Source organism: Macadamia integrifolia, chromosome 8, assembly GCF_013358625.1.
Source record: "Macadamia integrifolia cultivar HAES 741 chromosome 8, SCU_Mint_v3, whole genome shotgun sequence".
Taxonomy (NCBI): Eukaryota; Viridiplantae; Streptophyta; class Magnoliopsida; order Proteales; family Proteaceae; genus Macadamia; species Macadamia integrifolia.
The window spans coordinates 7,221,620-7,239,210 of NC_056564.1; the positions used below are offsets into that span (position 1 = coordinate 7,221,620).

At 38.1% G+C, this 17,591-nt stretch overlaps 2 protein-coding genes and 3 non-coding genes across 5 annotated transcripts; 2 read left to right on the top strand and 3 right to left on the bottom strand.

Annotated features, from left to right (window-relative positions):
• The first annotated feature begins 278 nt into the window (after nt 1-278).
• LOC122086106 lies at nt 279-1,464 on the top strand. Its single transcript, XM_042654814.1, has one exon. The coding sequence runs from the start codon at nt 499-501 to the stop codon at nt 1,213-1,215; it is 717 nt and encodes a 238-aa protein (XP_042510748.1). The 5' UTR covers nt 279-498; the 3' UTR covers nt 1,216-1,464.
• Nucleotides 1,465-9,159: 7,695 nt separating this feature from the next.
• Nucleotides 9,160-9,259, bottom strand: LOC122087771. The gene has a single exon (XR_006142845.1). It is a non-coding gene; the product is annotated as a small nucleolar RNA Z266 (small nucleolar RNA).
• A 135-nt stretch (nt 9,260-9,394) lies between these two features.
• Nucleotides 9,395-9,493, bottom strand: LOC122087770. Its single transcript, XR_006142844.1, has one exon. It is a non-coding gene; the product is annotated as a small nucleolar RNA Z266 (small nucleolar RNA).
• A 114-nt stretch (nt 9,494-9,607) lies between these two features.
• On the bottom strand, nt 9,608-9,706 carry LOC122087769. The gene has a single exon (XR_006142843.1). It is a non-coding gene; the product is annotated as a small nucleolar RNA Z266 (small nucleolar RNA).
• A 6,589-nt stretch (nt 9,707-16,295) lies between these two features.
• LOC122085979 lies at nt 16,296-17,192 on the top strand. Its single transcript, XM_042654619.1, has 2 exons — nt 16,296-16,498; nt 16,575-17,192. Exons 1-2 carry the CDS (start codon nt 16,363-16,365, stop codon nt 16,997-16,999), a joined length of 561 nt encoding a protein of 186 aa, XP_042510553.1. The 5' UTR covers nt 16,296-16,362; the 3' UTR covers nt 17,000-17,192.
• Nucleotides 17,193-17,591: the final 399 nt, after the last annotated feature.

Sequence of the window (17,591 nt, forward strand, 5' to 3'; positions counted from 1 at the left end):
GGGGACGGTGTGGGGGAGGTGAGTAGGTGGAGAGAAGATACCAAGTGGATCCGTAGAGTCGTGGACTCCTGAAACTCCTCAAGTGGACCCCAAAATCTCAAAGTGGTCGCCTTCTGTGACGGTAGCAGACGTTGATGTGGGTTGATGTACATACATCCTTTTACTGGTGGGTCCTACAATCTCTTGTATCTGCGATTATCTCGCCACGTCGGACCACACTCCCCCAAACCTCCACCGGGCTAGCTACTCTATCCTATTTTTGTTTTGTTTTTAAAGGAGAGAATTAAAGCGGCAACCCAAGCAGTAAAAGCACCTGTCGACGAGTGTCACTCTAGTCTCTCCGGCTCTGAAAGCTCTCTCCCGCGGATCTCCACACCCATTCTCTCTCTATTCGTTTCAGTCTCTGGTTCTCTTTCTCTCTCTATCGATCGATCGATTCGTTATGGAGACGAAAACGAAATATCGTGTGAGTCTCCTCTTTCAGTGACGTGTTAAGCCATGGAACCTAACGGCGTTTCCGCTTTTCGTCACGATAAGTCTCCATCGTCGGAGCGTTTTCTTGAATTATTCTCTCAGCCTATATCGGAAAATGGAAGCGGTGATGTCGCCGGCGCTGGTGATGAGCTCGACGAAGACGATGTGTTCTGGACCGGCGACTTCTCTGAACCGAAGCGGAAGCATCAGTTTGATCATCCGTCCATCATTACGGCTCGCCGGAACAACTCGATGGGTTTCCGGAAACCAGACAACTTCGGCATCCTGGCGGCATTGCCGGAGGTCGACAATAAACGGACGTTTGGGGACCGTCAATTTTTGTACCGAAAAGCTTCAGTTTCTCCTTCTCCTTCTTCGTCGTCGTCGTCAACTTCATCGTCTTCGCGGATGATTCCAACGATTCCAAAACCTCCTCAAAGCATTATGGAGAGAGAGCGTTCGATGTCAGTACCTGCCGGGAAGTTCCATCAGTCGGCTCCGGTGAACGTTCCTGTGATGCCGAAGTGGGCAGCCAGCGGAAGGAATCGAGCTGTTTTGGATGAGGATGATGACAAGGGAGAGGATGAAATGCTACCGCCTCATGAGATTGTTGCCAGGGGTTCTGCAAGATCGTCGATGACGACCTTTTCGGTTCTTGAAGGCGTCGGGAGAACTTTGAAGGGGAGAGATCTTCGTCAGGTTCGAAATGCTGTGTGGCGGAAAACAGGTTTTCTTGATTGAGGATTGGAATTTTTACTCTTATTTCTTTCTCTGTCCTTATAATCCTGTTGGTAGACTTTTTTTTAATCGTCCCATGTTTCAACTTGGAAGTGTTTTCCTTTATTTCTCACCATGATCGAGGGCAAGATGAATATAGTTTGATTCACTTGATTCAGAATAAAGTGACTCGCATCTTACAATTATATGGACGTGATTGTATTTTTTGGGGGGCTCTCTTGAACTTGAATTTGAATTTGATTTTTATTGAAATCTGTTCTTTGTGAGCCTAATCCTACGGGACAGAGGATGCAGCTGACTCAACTGCCATGATTTGCGGATAAATATGTGGAGTCACGATCTCAATTCTATGCTTTTGTCAGTGGTTAATATCATCCGAAATTTACTCTTGTCTTGTCAAATTATTGATGGGAAGCTTCTAAAAAAAATGTAGGATAGTAGAGAGGGTAGTAGAGTTAATAATTCATGTCATGTCGCATCAGTAGTCAAGTCTATTATTGTGGTGTGCTTCTCTTCTTTGTTTAACAGCAATGACAATAACAACAACCATAACCTTATCCCAACTAAATGGGGTTGGCTACATGGTTCCTATGGCAGCATAATTAGCCTTATTTAACAACAAATAGAACTAAATAGTGTTGAATGGGAAACAAGATTCTTGTCCCCAACCCTGTTTAGCTGTGATATAGCGTATTTGAGTTGCTTCTTTCTTGTTCTTTATTGTCAATGTTTACAATGTGAGCGATAAGGTGACTACACTTATGCAGGGTATCAATTCAATAATATACTGGAAGCTAGAAAGTTAGAACTGCGAATGCCAAAATGAGCAAAGCTTTAACCAGATTTGGAATTCTATCAGCTTTGAAGTCTACCAAAAGGCTTTCACTATCCTTTCCCTTGTCTGGAGTCTGAAAGGAATAGACTCATTGCTTCTTCTTGGGATATGCCCATTCAGTTCATTTCTTTTCCCTCTCCCTCCCCTTACCTAGTTCCTTTCCACTGTGACTGTCTTCGTTTATGGTTTTGTTTTCTGCTTTGATGGGCCTGCGTAACTCCTGTTGTTCTTCAGTTGGGCTTGGTAAACTTGCATTATTTTATTGGTTATTGTTTGCTTGGTCTGGTTGTAGCTCCTTTTTCTCCTTTGGGTTTTATCAACCCAAAAAAGAAAAGGAAGCACCCCCTCATGTTCTCTGGTTCTTTTGCTTCATCCAAAGTCCTGTTCTCCACTGGATCATATTCTTCTTCTTACCACTCTTTATCATATAAAGAGGAACTCGTATTTAAGGTTAGGAGTCTAATCATTTGGGAGCTATGGTAGTCCCTGACTTACGTCAGGTTGACAACTGACGCTTATATAATTATCCATAACCTGTCAATCTTTATGCATGGATCCTTGTGGTTGTCTTTGCTTGGAATCTCCATGTAACCGACCCATTAAGTTGGGATAAGGTTTTGGATGTTGTCGTTTGTTGTTGTTTGTAGTCCCTAACTCTAGTGGGAGCCAATTAAGAAAATTTAAGGGGGCCTTGTTGTTTGTTAATAGGACTTGTGGTTAGAGAACTCTATAAAAGGTTATTTGGGAGCTCTTATTTTTATATGTTTGTTGTGGATGATGCATTGGTGCTGCTATTACAACTCGTGGTTGAAGTTTTTATAGTTCTCTACCAAGGATTTAAGGACAACTATCGGTGGTCTGATTGGTCATGATTGCTAGCATATTCATATTGCAAAGGATTGACTAATCCAGTGAGTGAAAGCTTTATAATACTACATGTTGGCTGATCCAGGAGTGATTGATTGGGTTGATGCTGTCCAACAATGATATGGGTTTGATGATTCTACCATTCTGAATTGGTCTTTGAAAACCTAGTTCTCTATGTGTGCAGAACATGTTGATACGATTCTCTCTTGTTCTTAAATTTAAATGCTATTAGTTTGTAAGACTAACCTTATTGAATCTTGTTCTGTTTTTTTCTATCAACCTTGGAGTTTTTTATCCGGGGAGATAAAGAAGTCTGAATCAGTTAGGGTATTAAGAAGCATATGCAGGACTTTGAAATTGGTTGATGGCAGGCTTTGGGAAAAGTGCCTAGACGGTTCAAATTTTCATTGAGTTTTGAGGTTTCCAGCTTTCATACGTTATTTCATCAAACCCTAGAATATTGAGTTCATTGGACTTTGCTAACCCTTCTAACCTGCTAGTACATCTGATTGCAGATTTGAAGTTGCAAATTTGATTTATTGGATTAGTTATATAAAGGTAAAATACTGTGTCATGGTAATTATACTTGCTGTTTGGGCCTACTGCTGGTGTGTTTTGACTTAGCCATGCATCAGGCCAGGTTGCTGTTATGAATTGATTGTGACAATTGCCAGCTTTGTTGGTAGGCCAACAAGGATTTTACGACTAATAGGCTTCTATTTAGTCACAGCATCAAAGAACCAAGTTGAAAAAAAAAAAGAGATTCTCTCTTTAAAGGTGTTGCCTTGTGATCAACATTTACCATTTTTGTTTTTTAAATTACCAACAACAGCTATTGAGGCCTTAAAAGTTTAGAACTAGGGATTAGGATGGACAGAAGTTATTTAACCAAGACCTGGAAAAGAAAGAACAGGAAGGTTTAGCATTTTTGACTTATTGCCTAAACACAGGCTGTTGCTGTGGCTGTGGCTGATAAGATAACCAGAATGTGGTCCTTTTCACTTTTGTTCTGGGGAAGTAACTGTGCCTCCATGCGCAGAAAATTCTTGCACCTAATGACTACTTTTGGTAAGAATCATTATTACAAGACAGATGGGAGGTGGTTGGCTGCAATGAAACCCACCTGTTATAGATTATCTCATAGTGGTGACTGCAGTGAAGGATTTGAGACTCTGGAGGTAATGATGTTGGTCGAGGAGGCGTAAAAGTAGCAGTAAAACGGTCTTAGATTGTTAGGGTGGGGCGTGCGGAGGAAGGCATAGGGTACATGTGAAGGTTGTCCCAATTATTTGTTGGACCTGAAGTGGATTTAGTTGTTTTCCATTTCACTTTATGCAGCATACATGCTGTTAGTTTGGATGGGTGAGGCTGGGATTATCTCCTCTCCCAGTTGTCAACTTTGGTGTCACTTAACTCCTATAAATTATGTTGGATTGTAATATTGTATGTAAAGCAAAATGTTAGATGCATCTACATAAAGTGATAATTAGGCTCCGCCGCTCCGGTATTGTCTAACTTGACCATTGAAATTCATGGCGTTAATCATCTGAGTGATAATTCAGCGGTATAACTTTAATTAATAGTACATCAGATGGGGGCAAATAATTCCCCAATCAAACATAGTGAGTGAACAGTTGTATGATAGTTTCCAGATATTATGTAACCTCTTCAGTACTAAAGCTTGTATTTTTGCCAGAAGAAATTTTACTTCAATTGCTCGTGGACTTTGTTATTCCATTGTTTTTCATGGAATGAGGATTTACTTTGGTATAGGTTTGTACCTTGTTTTGGTAGCAGAGCTAGTGGGATAACACTATCCAAGATAATTTGCCCTAGGGAATGGCATGTTCATTTCAGAAACTGCAAATAACATGATTCATCAAAGGAACTGCCTAATAATCTTTTGTGCTGCATGGTCCAGTTTCTTGCATTTCCATGGTATATGATGAGTATATAGATAAGGTTGGTAATGACTTGCATAGTTTAGGTTTTGTCCCAAGTATGACCACAGATGGAGCCGTTTGGAGGGCAATGATCCATGTAGCAGACCCCATTTTAGCTGAGATTTTCTGATTTTTGGGTGTTGTGTACTTTTTTTTTTAATCCATGGAGCCGAACCCCATTAAGTTGGAATAAGGCTGAATTTGTTATTGTTTATATAGATAAGGTTGGTGGCTCAAAATTTGTTTTAGATTTTACTCCTCTTTTGCAAGTTGGATTCAAGTGTAAGTAACAAGAAACTTACTCAAGCTTCAAACAGTTGTGTTTTTTGTGGGGGATAGGTAGGCTGAACACTAGGGTTCAGAAAACTCACCCCAAGGTCTCAAGAAACCCTAAAACCAGAATTTAGGTGATGTATAACAAAGGTCAACCTATATGGATGAGGCTCAAATTCTGGTCAAATGTAGCAGTCCAATGGATGGATTGAGATCAGGAATAAAACAAAATACAATCTGAAATCCAAACCCAGATTTGAGGAGATTTTATGTAGCCGCAGATCAGATGATCTGTTGGTCGATATTTCAAGGTCGAAGGATGCTCTTGGGTCTCCCTTTAATACCTCAGAATATAGGTGGAATCTGATGGATGGATTCCTTTTTATAGGGGAGATCAATTCTGTCAAAAAAAAAAAAAAAGGGGCTGCCACCGGGTTGTTTTGACAGATTCCTGCTGTACTTCTTAACCTCAGCAATATAACATATAAACAGCACCTAAGGTAGATGATATTCTTCCCAAAGCACTGATCAAATAAATTCTGGCAAGCTCATTCAATAGGGGATGTAAACAGCAACTTCTTTTTTTTTTGGTTGAATAATAAATTCATTACCAAGATGAAAGGAGAGGATATACAAAGGGGCCCTAAAGGGAGGAGGCAGAACTAGTTGGAAGGAAAACACAATAGCCAAATCAGGAGGGATAGAGGGTTGTAAAAGGGGGAGGAGAGGGGCAGACCCCAGGACACAACAGTGAGCATGTTCCGTGGGGAATCCCTTATAGAAGTGTGAGGGAGTAGCGTGAGCTTAGAATTAGCATCAAAGAAGATTTTCATTCAAAAAAAAAAAATCAAAGAAGATGGCATTCTAAATATTTTCAAAGGATTGGGAGTTGGAAGTCCATTTTCGAAGATTATGTTCCATTCATATATGGTTGATGGAGGCATAGAAGGTGAGTTTGCCAACGACATCACAAATGAAGTTACTTGCAAAATTCATATCTACCCAGATCCATTCTCATTGAAGGGGGAGGATCCTTTTTCCAACATATGCGGCAGGAGGGGGAGACCTAGATGTGCTTTTAGATGAGGAAGCACTGTGTGAGGAGGCAATTGGAAAGAGTGCACCATACAGTGAAGCTATGACAAAGAATGTGGCCTTTGAACCAAACAATCTTACACGAAGGAACTAGGGAACCTCTTGATCTAACCAAATTCCAAGCTGTGAAGGAGCTGTAAATGCTAGTCGAAGAAGGAAGCTGAGTAACTCTGGTGGGCTGTCAATCTAGCTGTGATGAGGAGCAAACCCAAGTATATGACTGGAAGAGAACCAAGAGAGAAAGCAGTAAAAACATAATTTTTACTAAATTGCAATGGTCGTTATGACTCATTTTTTAATTAGGAATCAGAACTTAGTTTTTGTCCCTAGATAAGGTGGTAGAAGGAATAGTTCAGAGTTTATAGTATATTTTTCCTAATTTATAGTTTTTTGGTTTATTTGATGAAAGATTGGTTGTTTCCTGGAGGATTTTTTATTGGTTATTGTCAAGCTTTTGTGACTACAGTACCTTCACAACCCCCCCCCCTCCAAGTCAAACTGCACGGTACTTTTCCCAATCTGTCGTTTCACTTACTTCTCTCTCTATCCATCATTCCCTCCCTCCATAAAAATCTCTCCTTTGACCTTTCAAAGTTGGGTCTATAGAATAACATTTTGTAATTGAATTTTGAGTTTTTGGGTTTTGTTCTTCAGTTACATGGTACAAGTATGATATCAGCAAATACTAAGTCTAATTAGGTTTCATTTCTTTGCGTCCAACTATTACTATATTTTGGAATCAAAAGTGGGTTTCACAAACAGATCCATACGATGCTATAAACAATGTTTAAGCAAGGCAAGGAAAAAATTGTTCCCCAAGTGCAAATACATGAAATGAACAGGACCTTATAGGGTGTGTTGTTCACTAATTCTCTGGATGGAATTGTGGTCATTTCCAAAGTCGGATTGATCTAAAGCTGTATAGCTTTGTTTCTTTTTTCTTATTGATCAGTCGGAATCTTATACCGAGGGATGTTATCTTTAACTAATTACATCCCAGTCGTTGCCTAAAACTTACAGCATTTTCATATGATATTTGGGAATAAACTGTCATTGATTAGACTGACTCTTGGCTATTTGAATCTAGTTGCATGATATATTTTCAGATTTTACAGTGACTGCTAATTTCCTAAATTACAATAATCCTTGATCCTACCTGGACTTTGAGCACCCTTTTTTTTCCATAATAATTCCAAGATATCAACATGATGGTGCATATTAGTCAGACATGAGACCAAAATGTCAAAGAACTTGAGGTTGGAGAAGAGGTAGTAAGGGTTTTCTTAAATAAGTGATAATTTTAAACTGGAAAAATCAGGGGTGAAATCGATTTCTAAATCCCTAGAATCGGCTGATCCTTTTCCCATTTTTGAAAGTGTATACAAGGCTGCATTTTCTGAATTTTGGGACAGCATACCAAGCTACCAGCGGTAGTCAAAGGTGATTTGTTCATTCTGGTGACAGTAAGGGTTGCCCAATGTTGACTAGTGGTTCTGTTAATTTCCCATCCAAGTTGATCCAAAAAATCCAAGTTGGGCATTTTTGGCATTAGATTCAAGATTGAGTTGCAGAGCTTACAATAACATCAGAGGAAGATTGCAATAGATAGGCATCACCTTCTAATGGACAAGGTTTTCTTTGTGCTCTGTTGAGTGAATTGTCTGTGTCTTGATGGTTGTGTATCGAGGAATTTGCCCTGGTTATAAGTGCTAGCATTAGCGTGACTTATGCTCAGCTTCATTCAGCATGGCTTGTATTGGTGTTATTTAACAGATGTGTTCGTTATAATTATGTGATCAATGTCCTTTGAGGGCTTGAGGAAACCGTAACATGCCTGAATATAGCAGGGTTAAGGTAATTTTATTCATCCTTAACAGTTCTACACGATAGCTTACTGCTTGTGGAAAACATAATGAGGCATAGCATAGCTTTATAGAGGATGATTTTGTACAGGTTTAGGTAGTATGGTCTTGTGATTAAACCTACTGAATGAGGAACAGACAAGCAATGTTCATTGGTTTAACACCATCATGGTTCAAGTGCTTCTTTTGGTCCCCTAGCAATCAACTGGAAAATCTTGTGATTGTTTCCAGTGAGACTAGTTGGCTAAATTGTCGTGTGCACGCACGAATGATATTTGATTTTGAATCAAACAATTCATGATCAGAGACCGACGTTCGAGTCATGGTTCTAAACTTGGATCAGATTGGTAATGGCCTCTGGTGTCCTGATCCAATCCCTATACAAGGATGAGGCCAATGATAAAATAAAAATCAATTTTTTATTAAAAAACTCTTGATCAGTTTGGATCGGCATTGGCCTTGTCCGATCCCAAGTTTTAGAACCTTGGTTCTAATAGGACATTGATGATTCCGTCTAGAGAGGACGTTAGATGTTGTGGTCACTTTTGTTTGATTGATCAAACCATATGAAAGATGAAGCAAGCATCATCTTCAGTTCTACACCGTCACCCCCTGCTGTTTATCTTGTCTCTCAATATTTCTTCTCACCCAGCCGCTCCCAACTCAAACCCCCCCACCCCTCCACATTCCCTTACAAGTTTTAAGATTTCCATTTTGGAGTCTTTTGAGATAGAAAGTCTTAAAATGTTTATAGTTCATACCGTCCAATAGTTTTCTGATGATCAATTTATAATTTTTTCCTGGTCATTCTATTATCTTGATTTCACCATGGATAAAATATCAAGTTCAAATCAATCAATTTCTCTGGCACCTAAATGGGATTGTAATATCATTTATTCACTTTAAAAGAGCTTATCAATTCAAAATTTTCCCTGAAGGAAAGAAATCAAAGTTTCTTGGTTGTTTCCCATTTTTAATCCCATCTTCAACCCAATGATCATGAAAAGAAAATTAAAAAAAGCTTGAAATCAGACAGTTGATCTAAGAAAAAGACATCCATAAAATAACGAAGAATTGGCAAGTCAGAATATCAATAAGCATTCTGAGTTGAGGTCATGAAAGAGTTAAATATCTTCTCACACATCTAATTGTCTCATCATTCTTGCCACATTGTATTGGAGCTCAAAATAATCTTAAAATACTTGAAAAGCACAGAATAGAAAGCTTGCATGACAGAGCTGCCGTAAGAGTAAAAAAAACAGTTAAATCCCAGGGGAAGGGGAAGGGGAAGGGGCAGGGGGAGGGGGAGTGGGCAAGTCAGAATATCAATAAGCCTCAGATATTACGGTCATGAAGGAATTGAACATCCCTTCACACATCTAATTGTCTCATCATTCTTGCCATTTTTTTGTCTTGGAACTAAAAGGAAACTAAAAAAGCCTAATTCAAAACAGAATAAAAGCTTTCAATCTGCAAGAATTTATTAAAAAAAAAAAACCATGAATGAGGGGGAAAAAGGAATGGGCAAGTCAGAATATCAATAAGCCTCAGAAATTAAGTTCATGAAGGAGTTAATACATCCCTTCACGCATCTAATTGACTCATCATTCTTGCCACATGGAATAATCCGAGCTAAAATGAATAAAGAAAAATGATGATTAAGGCAAAATTTGGCACTTCCAAAAGAAACTAGGCATAAAATGATGAAGAAATATCCTCTAAATATTCCCCCACCACTTCTGAGTGACGCATTTCGCAATATATCAGTCAATTGAATCCCCATAGTAAAACCTAATTGAGATTAATAACAAAAGCTATTGATCTCAGGATTTCAACACAGAGAAATCAATGACGAACAGAAAAAACACTATAGTTAATATGAACAAGTTCAAAATTAACTAAAAAAGGAGGGTGGGAGAGAGGTGACCAAGGGAAACCCCTTTAGAAACCCCATATTTGCTGTTGCGCAGCTATGACTCAAAACGCTTCCATGGATCAAACTTGGAAGGCGATCTTAAGGGCTGCGCTTAGGAAATTAAATTGACAACATCAATCACCATATGAAAACAGAAGATTTCACAAAGATCAAATGAAAACCTAAACAAAACTACTCTGAAAATGACAAATACGAATTAGAAAAAAGAGAAGAATCAATTAGAAACGTTGGCAAAAAAACACAAACGATACAAGACAGAGAGAGAAACTCCAAAGCCAGAACAGAACAAGCAACTTAAGAAAAGATAAGGAGACGATCACCTCGCCACTCTAAACCCTAGTCGCTGCGAGAGGATGGCGATAGGGATTCGGGGGAATGGGGATGATTATATAGGTATAAATATTATCATTCCAGAAATTAACGATGACCTAGATTTTTTTTGTTAAATGACGTTAATGCCATCCCTCAATGGAGCAAGGTCTAGGGTTGCAACTTGCAACCGGGCGGCGCGGGCTGCTAAATCCTGAGCCCAGGACCGGCCCAGCTCGATCAAATGTCAGGCCTCTATCTAAGGCCCAAGCTGTGAGATCTCAGGTCACGTCTGCCCTAGGTCGCCCCAGCCATGGGATGGCTCCCTGTTCCCTTGGCTCTATGAAGAGGAGTCGGACACCGATTTTTCAACCCCACCTGATACTTATTAGAGGGCATTTTATTTTACATATGGTGAGGCTTGTTAAGAACTTGCTCTCATATAGAATATCCAATCAAAGGTTTGTAGTGAATATAAACTATGATGCTTAATCAATGGTTTTATATGTTTCAAAAAAAAAAAATTTTGTTTTATATTTTATGGAAGGGTTTATAATTGAGCAACTTGATGGTCACGCAGCAACTTCGACTCTTTATAAAGAGGATGTGGTCTCTATTACCAAATGTCAAATTTTAGAGCCTAATTCAATCAGTACTCTCTTGGGTATAAACAATCAACATACATCCTATGTATGTCTATGGATGAACAATGTGTACACTCCTATAGTCTTAGATTTTTAAAATTCTATTTTGTCATCTAACAAACTCTGATTTGATTAAAACTTGACTTGTAAGCAAGGCTTATGGATCTACCTTCTAAAAACTCAAGCCCATATAATTTGCCACGTTGAAATTTTTTTGAGGAAGATAGGTATGACTTCTTAAGTGGGCCTTGTGTATATGAAACCTTTATCCTATTCTGTAAGCATTTGTATAAATCTATATATGAACTGGCCCAGCCAATATAAATCTTAAACTCAGTCCTACTCAACCTTGGGCCTAGATTTTCCAACCCCAATCAAATCCATGGGCTAAAAAACTAAGTCCAAGCCTAAGAAACTGAAATGGCTGATTAAAATTTCAGTTGGATCATTCTCATATCTCATTCAAAAATCTAATAGGAACAGAACATCCCATCAACAACTATTTCTCTCTATCTTCCATTAGACCGTTTATATTGCAATTGATCATGAGTGTATCGTCCGATAAATCCATAAAATGAAGGTGATCGAATCATGAGTGGTAATGGCAGCGACCGAAAAATCAACCTATCGTTAAATCTGGCTAGCACAACCGTCTTCTGGATAGCTGTTAATGTTAGTTTGTTAGCTCTTTCTTTCATTCCATTTATTGTAATTAACTGGTAGCAATAATAGACATTCCTATATTAAAGAAGGACTCAATGAAGTGAGATTGGTACCGCCTGTTCAAGGTACAGCTAGTTGGAGTCCCAAGAGAGGCTCCTATTTGTTCGAAGTGTAAATGCCTTCCATTGTTCTTGACACCCATTCAATCGCAATGACGACCGTCCTCGTTGGTGAAGGAAGAAAGTAAACTTGATCTCAAAACAATATACATTTTCTACACAAACAAAAAAGGGAGGATGAGGGGAGGGGGGATGAATTACTTGAGCTTGGGCTTGGATCCAACATGCATGGATTTAACTGGCTTGTCTTTCAAGATTGAATATGGTTTGACCAAATCCTAAAGCATCAACTCTCATTGACCCTGTGGACCCAACCCATAAATAAATTAGGTGATGGAATCCTCTATGATATGCAATACTATACTTTATTTAGTACCACACTCTACACTATACATTTTTTTTGTTTGGGGTGGTATAGAAATGACTATTCATTTTGAGAAGAGCTCATTAAATTAGAGTTATAAGAAACCTGAATCCACAGAGTGGATATAGGCCAATCTATTCTGCACGAAATAGATAAAATCTTCTAAGCTATATATGAAGAAAAGCCTCAAGGGGTGTAGATTAACAAAAACCTCAAGTGTTACCACAATAACTAAGAGTGCATGTAGATTAATGGGTTTGATCAAATTTTATCATGAAGGGTTTTAAAACTTGGAATCGGCATCCAAATCAAATAGTGCCATTTCTTGATTCAAATCGGTCAAACACGATCATTAATAATACTGATTATGAGGTGAATTTAGTAGATTCTCAATCCGATTCATTGATTTTTGAAACCCTGATATGTAGAGAAGATATGTATCATAGATAAGATCAAATATGGTAGAAGTAGTTGTAGAAACGCAATCCTAAAACAATGCAGAAGATAATGGAAAAACAAAACAAACAATGCACACGGATTTTATGAGGTTCGGCAAGGTTGCCTACGTCCCCGGTGAGATGAGATCCTGCTTCACTATTAATGGAGAATATGTTTACAGGGCTCGTCCTCACACCTCTCAGTATTGCTTGCATTACAGAGAAAGAAACACTCGCTACAAATATATAGCGAAAAAAAAACCCTAATCCAGAAAGTACACAATTGCCCTCAAATAAAAAATTCGAGCGGGGGGCCTCCTACCCCCCTTGCAACCCCCACGGCCCGCTAACGGGCTAGCGGGACCGCCGTCTTGCCTGTTTAGGTGTTGCACCAGTACTCTATGGATTAAACTGCGATTGAATACAAGACATCATACACCAATAGTAGTGCCATTTTAGTAGGGGTGGCAATAGGCCCCTAGTCGCCGTCTGAAACCGGGCCAGCTTTTGGTTGGGCCTAAGCTTGAGAATTCGATACCCAGCACAGCCAAACTCAGTGCAAGTCTAATTCAAAAAGAATTGGCATAGGCTTGACATATTAAGCCTGAGACCAATTGCCTCATCCCGGTATGTATCTAATACATTTTATGTAATAATATATATATACATATATATAAATATATATAAGATGGAAAATTTAACATGGTATCAAAGCAGATACATTGGGCCTTCGTCAATGATGGATTCCTTTATCAATCCATGAAGACAGAGCCTAAAATGATTGTACGTAAGAGAGTATATTGAGATAGTCCCACATCGATTGTGGATGACTCAATTATTTTGTATAAGAGCCACAAGAGGCCAGCCCACTTCAAGTCAATTGATTTTAAAATGAAAACTTTAACAATATAGATTGCATGTTTTATTTAGGTGATAAAATATAGAACCTACTAAAATATAAAGAGTGTTTTGATCGAATGCTTTGGAGGGAGGGGGTGTGAATCAGGGCTAAGAATTGTAATTTGGGCTGTTTGGGTCACCTAAAATAGTAGGTGAGCATTCATCCACCTGACAAAATTCGGTGATTGCTTAGACAAGTTCCCACTTTACTTGCTTGAGCAAATTGGGTCCCACTCTCCTCTCCAAGCTTTTTGGCCATGAGTAGTGTCTGGCCATTGCGTACAATAATGGAAATCTCTCTCTCTCTCCCCTACCCACAACCAAATAAATAAGTTTTACTTCTACAGATATTTAAATATTGTATTATACTTGCCCACACTATAGAATTTAATTTCTTGCCAGACTATGAGCAGCAAGTGAATTCCATCCAATTCTTCCTCTGACCTCACTTTCTCATTAATATCTTGTCAGACTCTGAGTTGTAGCAAGTGAAGTCCATTGAAGTTCTTCATCAAACCTCACTTTCTCATTAATGTCTTGTCTGATTCTGAGGAGTAGCAAGTGAATTCCATTGAAGTTCTTCAGATCCTCTCTGACATAACTTTCTCGTTATAAAAGAACCACGTCTTTCTCCTTAAGTCATGTACCCTTACCTCTCAGGCATCTGGTTCAGTTTTTATTTACCATTGCTCTTTACGTTATTATGGATGGAGCTAATGTTCTAATGTTAATTATTAATTTTTAAATAAATAGAAAAAATGTGATCAATCATCCTTTGCTTACTTAATTTGCATGGTATTATGATCATACTGACCTTGTTATCTTTTAGACTCCGACCAAATGGATGGAGAATTGCATGCTCTAAAATCATTAAAAAAAAAAAAAATCTATTTTGTGCACGAGGCTCTTATTAATGTAGGGTCTGGGAGGAGTAAGTGTACGCAGTTTTATCTCTTGCTTCGCATAAGAGGCTATTTTTCAAGTTTTAAACCTGTGACCAACATGTTACAATAACGTAACTTAATAATTGTGCCACAAGCTCACCTACTCTAAAATCATAATAAATATAAAAATGAAACTTCCACACTAGGGTTTGCTATTGTGAATTTTTGTGGGATGCATGCATGTTTTTTGTTTTTGGTAGAAATGCATACGTTCATTAAGACTCTAACAGAAGTTAAAACACATTAAAGAAAAAGGACTACATAGTTTTGGTTCTTAAAAGGGATTTATTTCATTAGAGTTCTCACTAGTACTTAAAAACTTCTCTTAAAAATAATTTCATATTGCTCTCTCCCTGCACTTTTGGAGTACAGACAGTAAATTATACAATTATTTTACCCTTTATTGAAAGAAAAAATATTTGATTAGAAAGGTTAAAAAGTAAGACTATAAATTTATTTTCACCAACTTCGGTTAAATAACATTTCTCCTTGTTTTTTTTTTTAATTGAAATCATAGTAAACAAATCACTCGAGTCAAGTGAAAAAAAAGAAGTGAAATTTGTCTAGGAATCATGAATTCTCGTCCAACTTTAAGAAATGATTAGATGAGGTCCTAAAAAATAAAAAAAAAATAAAAAAAAATCTCATCCTAACCTGATTTCCTAGCCATGGTTGACATAGTGCCATATATTATGTGAATTTTCATGGTTCAACCGTTCAACTCAAACAGGTGAGTTTGTAACACAACCAACCAACCATGTCATATGATTTTTTACCCTCTATTTATGAAGCCGGCCACCTCTTTCCCATCTTTGCAGATTTTCTATCCAGCCACATAGAAAATTCCATTCTGGATTAAAACTTGTGTCATGTGACTATGCTGACACGGGTAGGAAGTGAATTCATCCAACCTTCCAACCAATATCAGATTCATTGTCCACCCAAAATCTCGGTGGCGACGTTTTAATCATTTTTCCATTAATGTAAGGAGCCATTCGGGTGGATGGCAACCCAGGGGCCTAAACAGTAGTGGGTGAGTGCCTAGATCTGTTAACCAAGTGGGGTGGAAATTTTATGAATAAGTAGATTCCAATCTTCCTAGTTACCGTTAGCCACATGGAAAAACAAAACTTAGAAAAATTTTAGATTATCAAGGGGTGCGCAAGAATAAAACGAGTGCATGAAATTACTTGAAAGCTTCTTACCGAAATAAAATAAGAAATACATGAAAATAGATAAAGACGATAAATGAGTAAGAATATAAATAGATAGTCAAAAATTCAAATTTGATTTGAGTCCAAGATATCCTAATCAGAATTTTGATAATCTGAAACATAATCTATTTGATTCGAACAAATATATAACTAAAAAAAGAGAGACATGAATTAAGAGTGAGTTGTATCTATCTGAGAGAAGGGAAGAATGCTCAGATTCCACAAATTAGGGATGTAAACAAATAATTAAAAACTCGATATCAATTTGCATTTGTATCTATATCCAATCGATAGACATTCGGATTTGATCACATTTGATCCGTGTTTCACCCGTTTACATCTTTAATCCTACGTGGCACCAACCATGGATTGTTAACCACACAAATTTTCACCATAAATGTATGCTTGAAAATTTTGAAAATTGAGGGAAACCATGTTGTCACCATAAATGTATGTTTGACAATCTTGAGGAAAACCAACCAAGCTAAGGAACCATCACCCAAAACTTCTGGGTGAGCACTTCTTTATTTTTTGGATCAACCTTTTGGGTGAACCCATCACCAGGAAATTTAATTAATACAGTACTATGTAACTATTAATTTCACACACCAACTACTCACTTGAGGTTTGCCCTCCATTCATTAATTGCGATCTTGGTAATTATTTTATTATTTATATAGAGGTTCTTCACATCTTCTCCTTCACCACTTCCTGCAGTCTCCCACTGTGTCATCAGCATTCAACAATGGCGCTTTCTTGTGCAGTCACAGCACTTCTCTTCTCACTGGTTCTCTTTCATGTCGATGCTTCATCAGGCCGAGCCCTTCTGCATGGCTCCGTCTCTTGCCTTGACTGCAAGGAAAAGAGCCACCAGCTCCATGGTTTGTCCTGCTAATACTCCTATTTTTTTAGTGTTTTCACTACTTTTTCTTTCTTACAATACTGTCTCTGTTTCAGGAATTAGGGTTTTGGTGGGTTGTGATGGAGTGAAGAAGATGGCGATGGCAGTAACAGATGATAATGGCCACTTTAGAACTGAGCTTCCACGGGACTCTTCTTCTAAGTCTTCTACTAAGTGCTTAGCCAAGCTACTTGGTGGGCCCAAGCAGCTTTGTTCCTCCAGAAAAACCCTAGTCTACAATGTCGTGGAAGCTGATCATGGCAAAAACTCTTTCACCATAGCCAAACCTCTTGCCTTCTTCACATCATGTTCTACAAACACCAAGGCCAAGACTCAATCAACACCGTTGGATGAGATGACTAAGACCTTCACAACGGATTTCGGACCGTTCAAAACCATCAATATACCTCTACCATCGGAGTGGGGACTTGCACCAACCAGTGACTATATTCCAATCATGCCCATCATTGGAATTCCTTGAGTGCCCTTGTATAATCTAGTACCATGGAAACTATAATAAGGTTATGTAGTTTATGCTTTCCTAGAGATTATACCTATATGTATTATTGAAGGTAGAAGGGCCTGTGTCCCTGACGGAACTTGTTTTTATTCTCACTATAGTAAAGTACTTTGTGAAATATTAAAAATACATAAGCACTTAATATTGCTTTTTATGTCGTTTAGTGTACTTTAAAAGAGTCAACTTATGTAATTCTAAGTGGCAAATACTAAAGTGTTATACTTTATCAGAGATAAAAAAAAAAAGTGAAACCCAATGTACAAGGCTCCCGCTACTGTGACGTTTGGGAAGGACAAGTTGTATGCAGCCTTATACTTCATCATGCATAATGACGCTTAAAATGATCATATTTTCAATGAGTTGTTACGAAATGAAACTTTAAGGCTGCGTTTGATAGTCATTCAGTTATAAAAATAATGTTTCGCGTTAAAAACAGAATTTTCAGTTTTTGTGTCAAAATACCGTTTTGAAACAAACAAAAATGGTATTTGGTGAACTTGTTTCGGTAACGATTACCACTGGTTGTTCACTTTTTTTTTTTTTTTAAACAAAA

Coding starts and splice junctions, on each gene's coding strand:
- LOC122085979 (XM_042654619.1), top strand. CDS start 16,363: ATGGCGCTTTCTTGTGCAGTCACAGCACTTCTCTTCTCACTGGTTCTC. Junction 16,499..16,574: donor AAAGAGCCACCAGCTCCATG/GTTTGTCCTGCT, acceptor TCTCTGTTTCAG/GAATTAGGGTTTTGGTGGGT.
- LOC122086106 (XM_042654814.1), top strand. CDS start 499: ATGGAACCTAACGGCGTTTCCGCTTTTCGTCACGATAAGTCTCCATCG.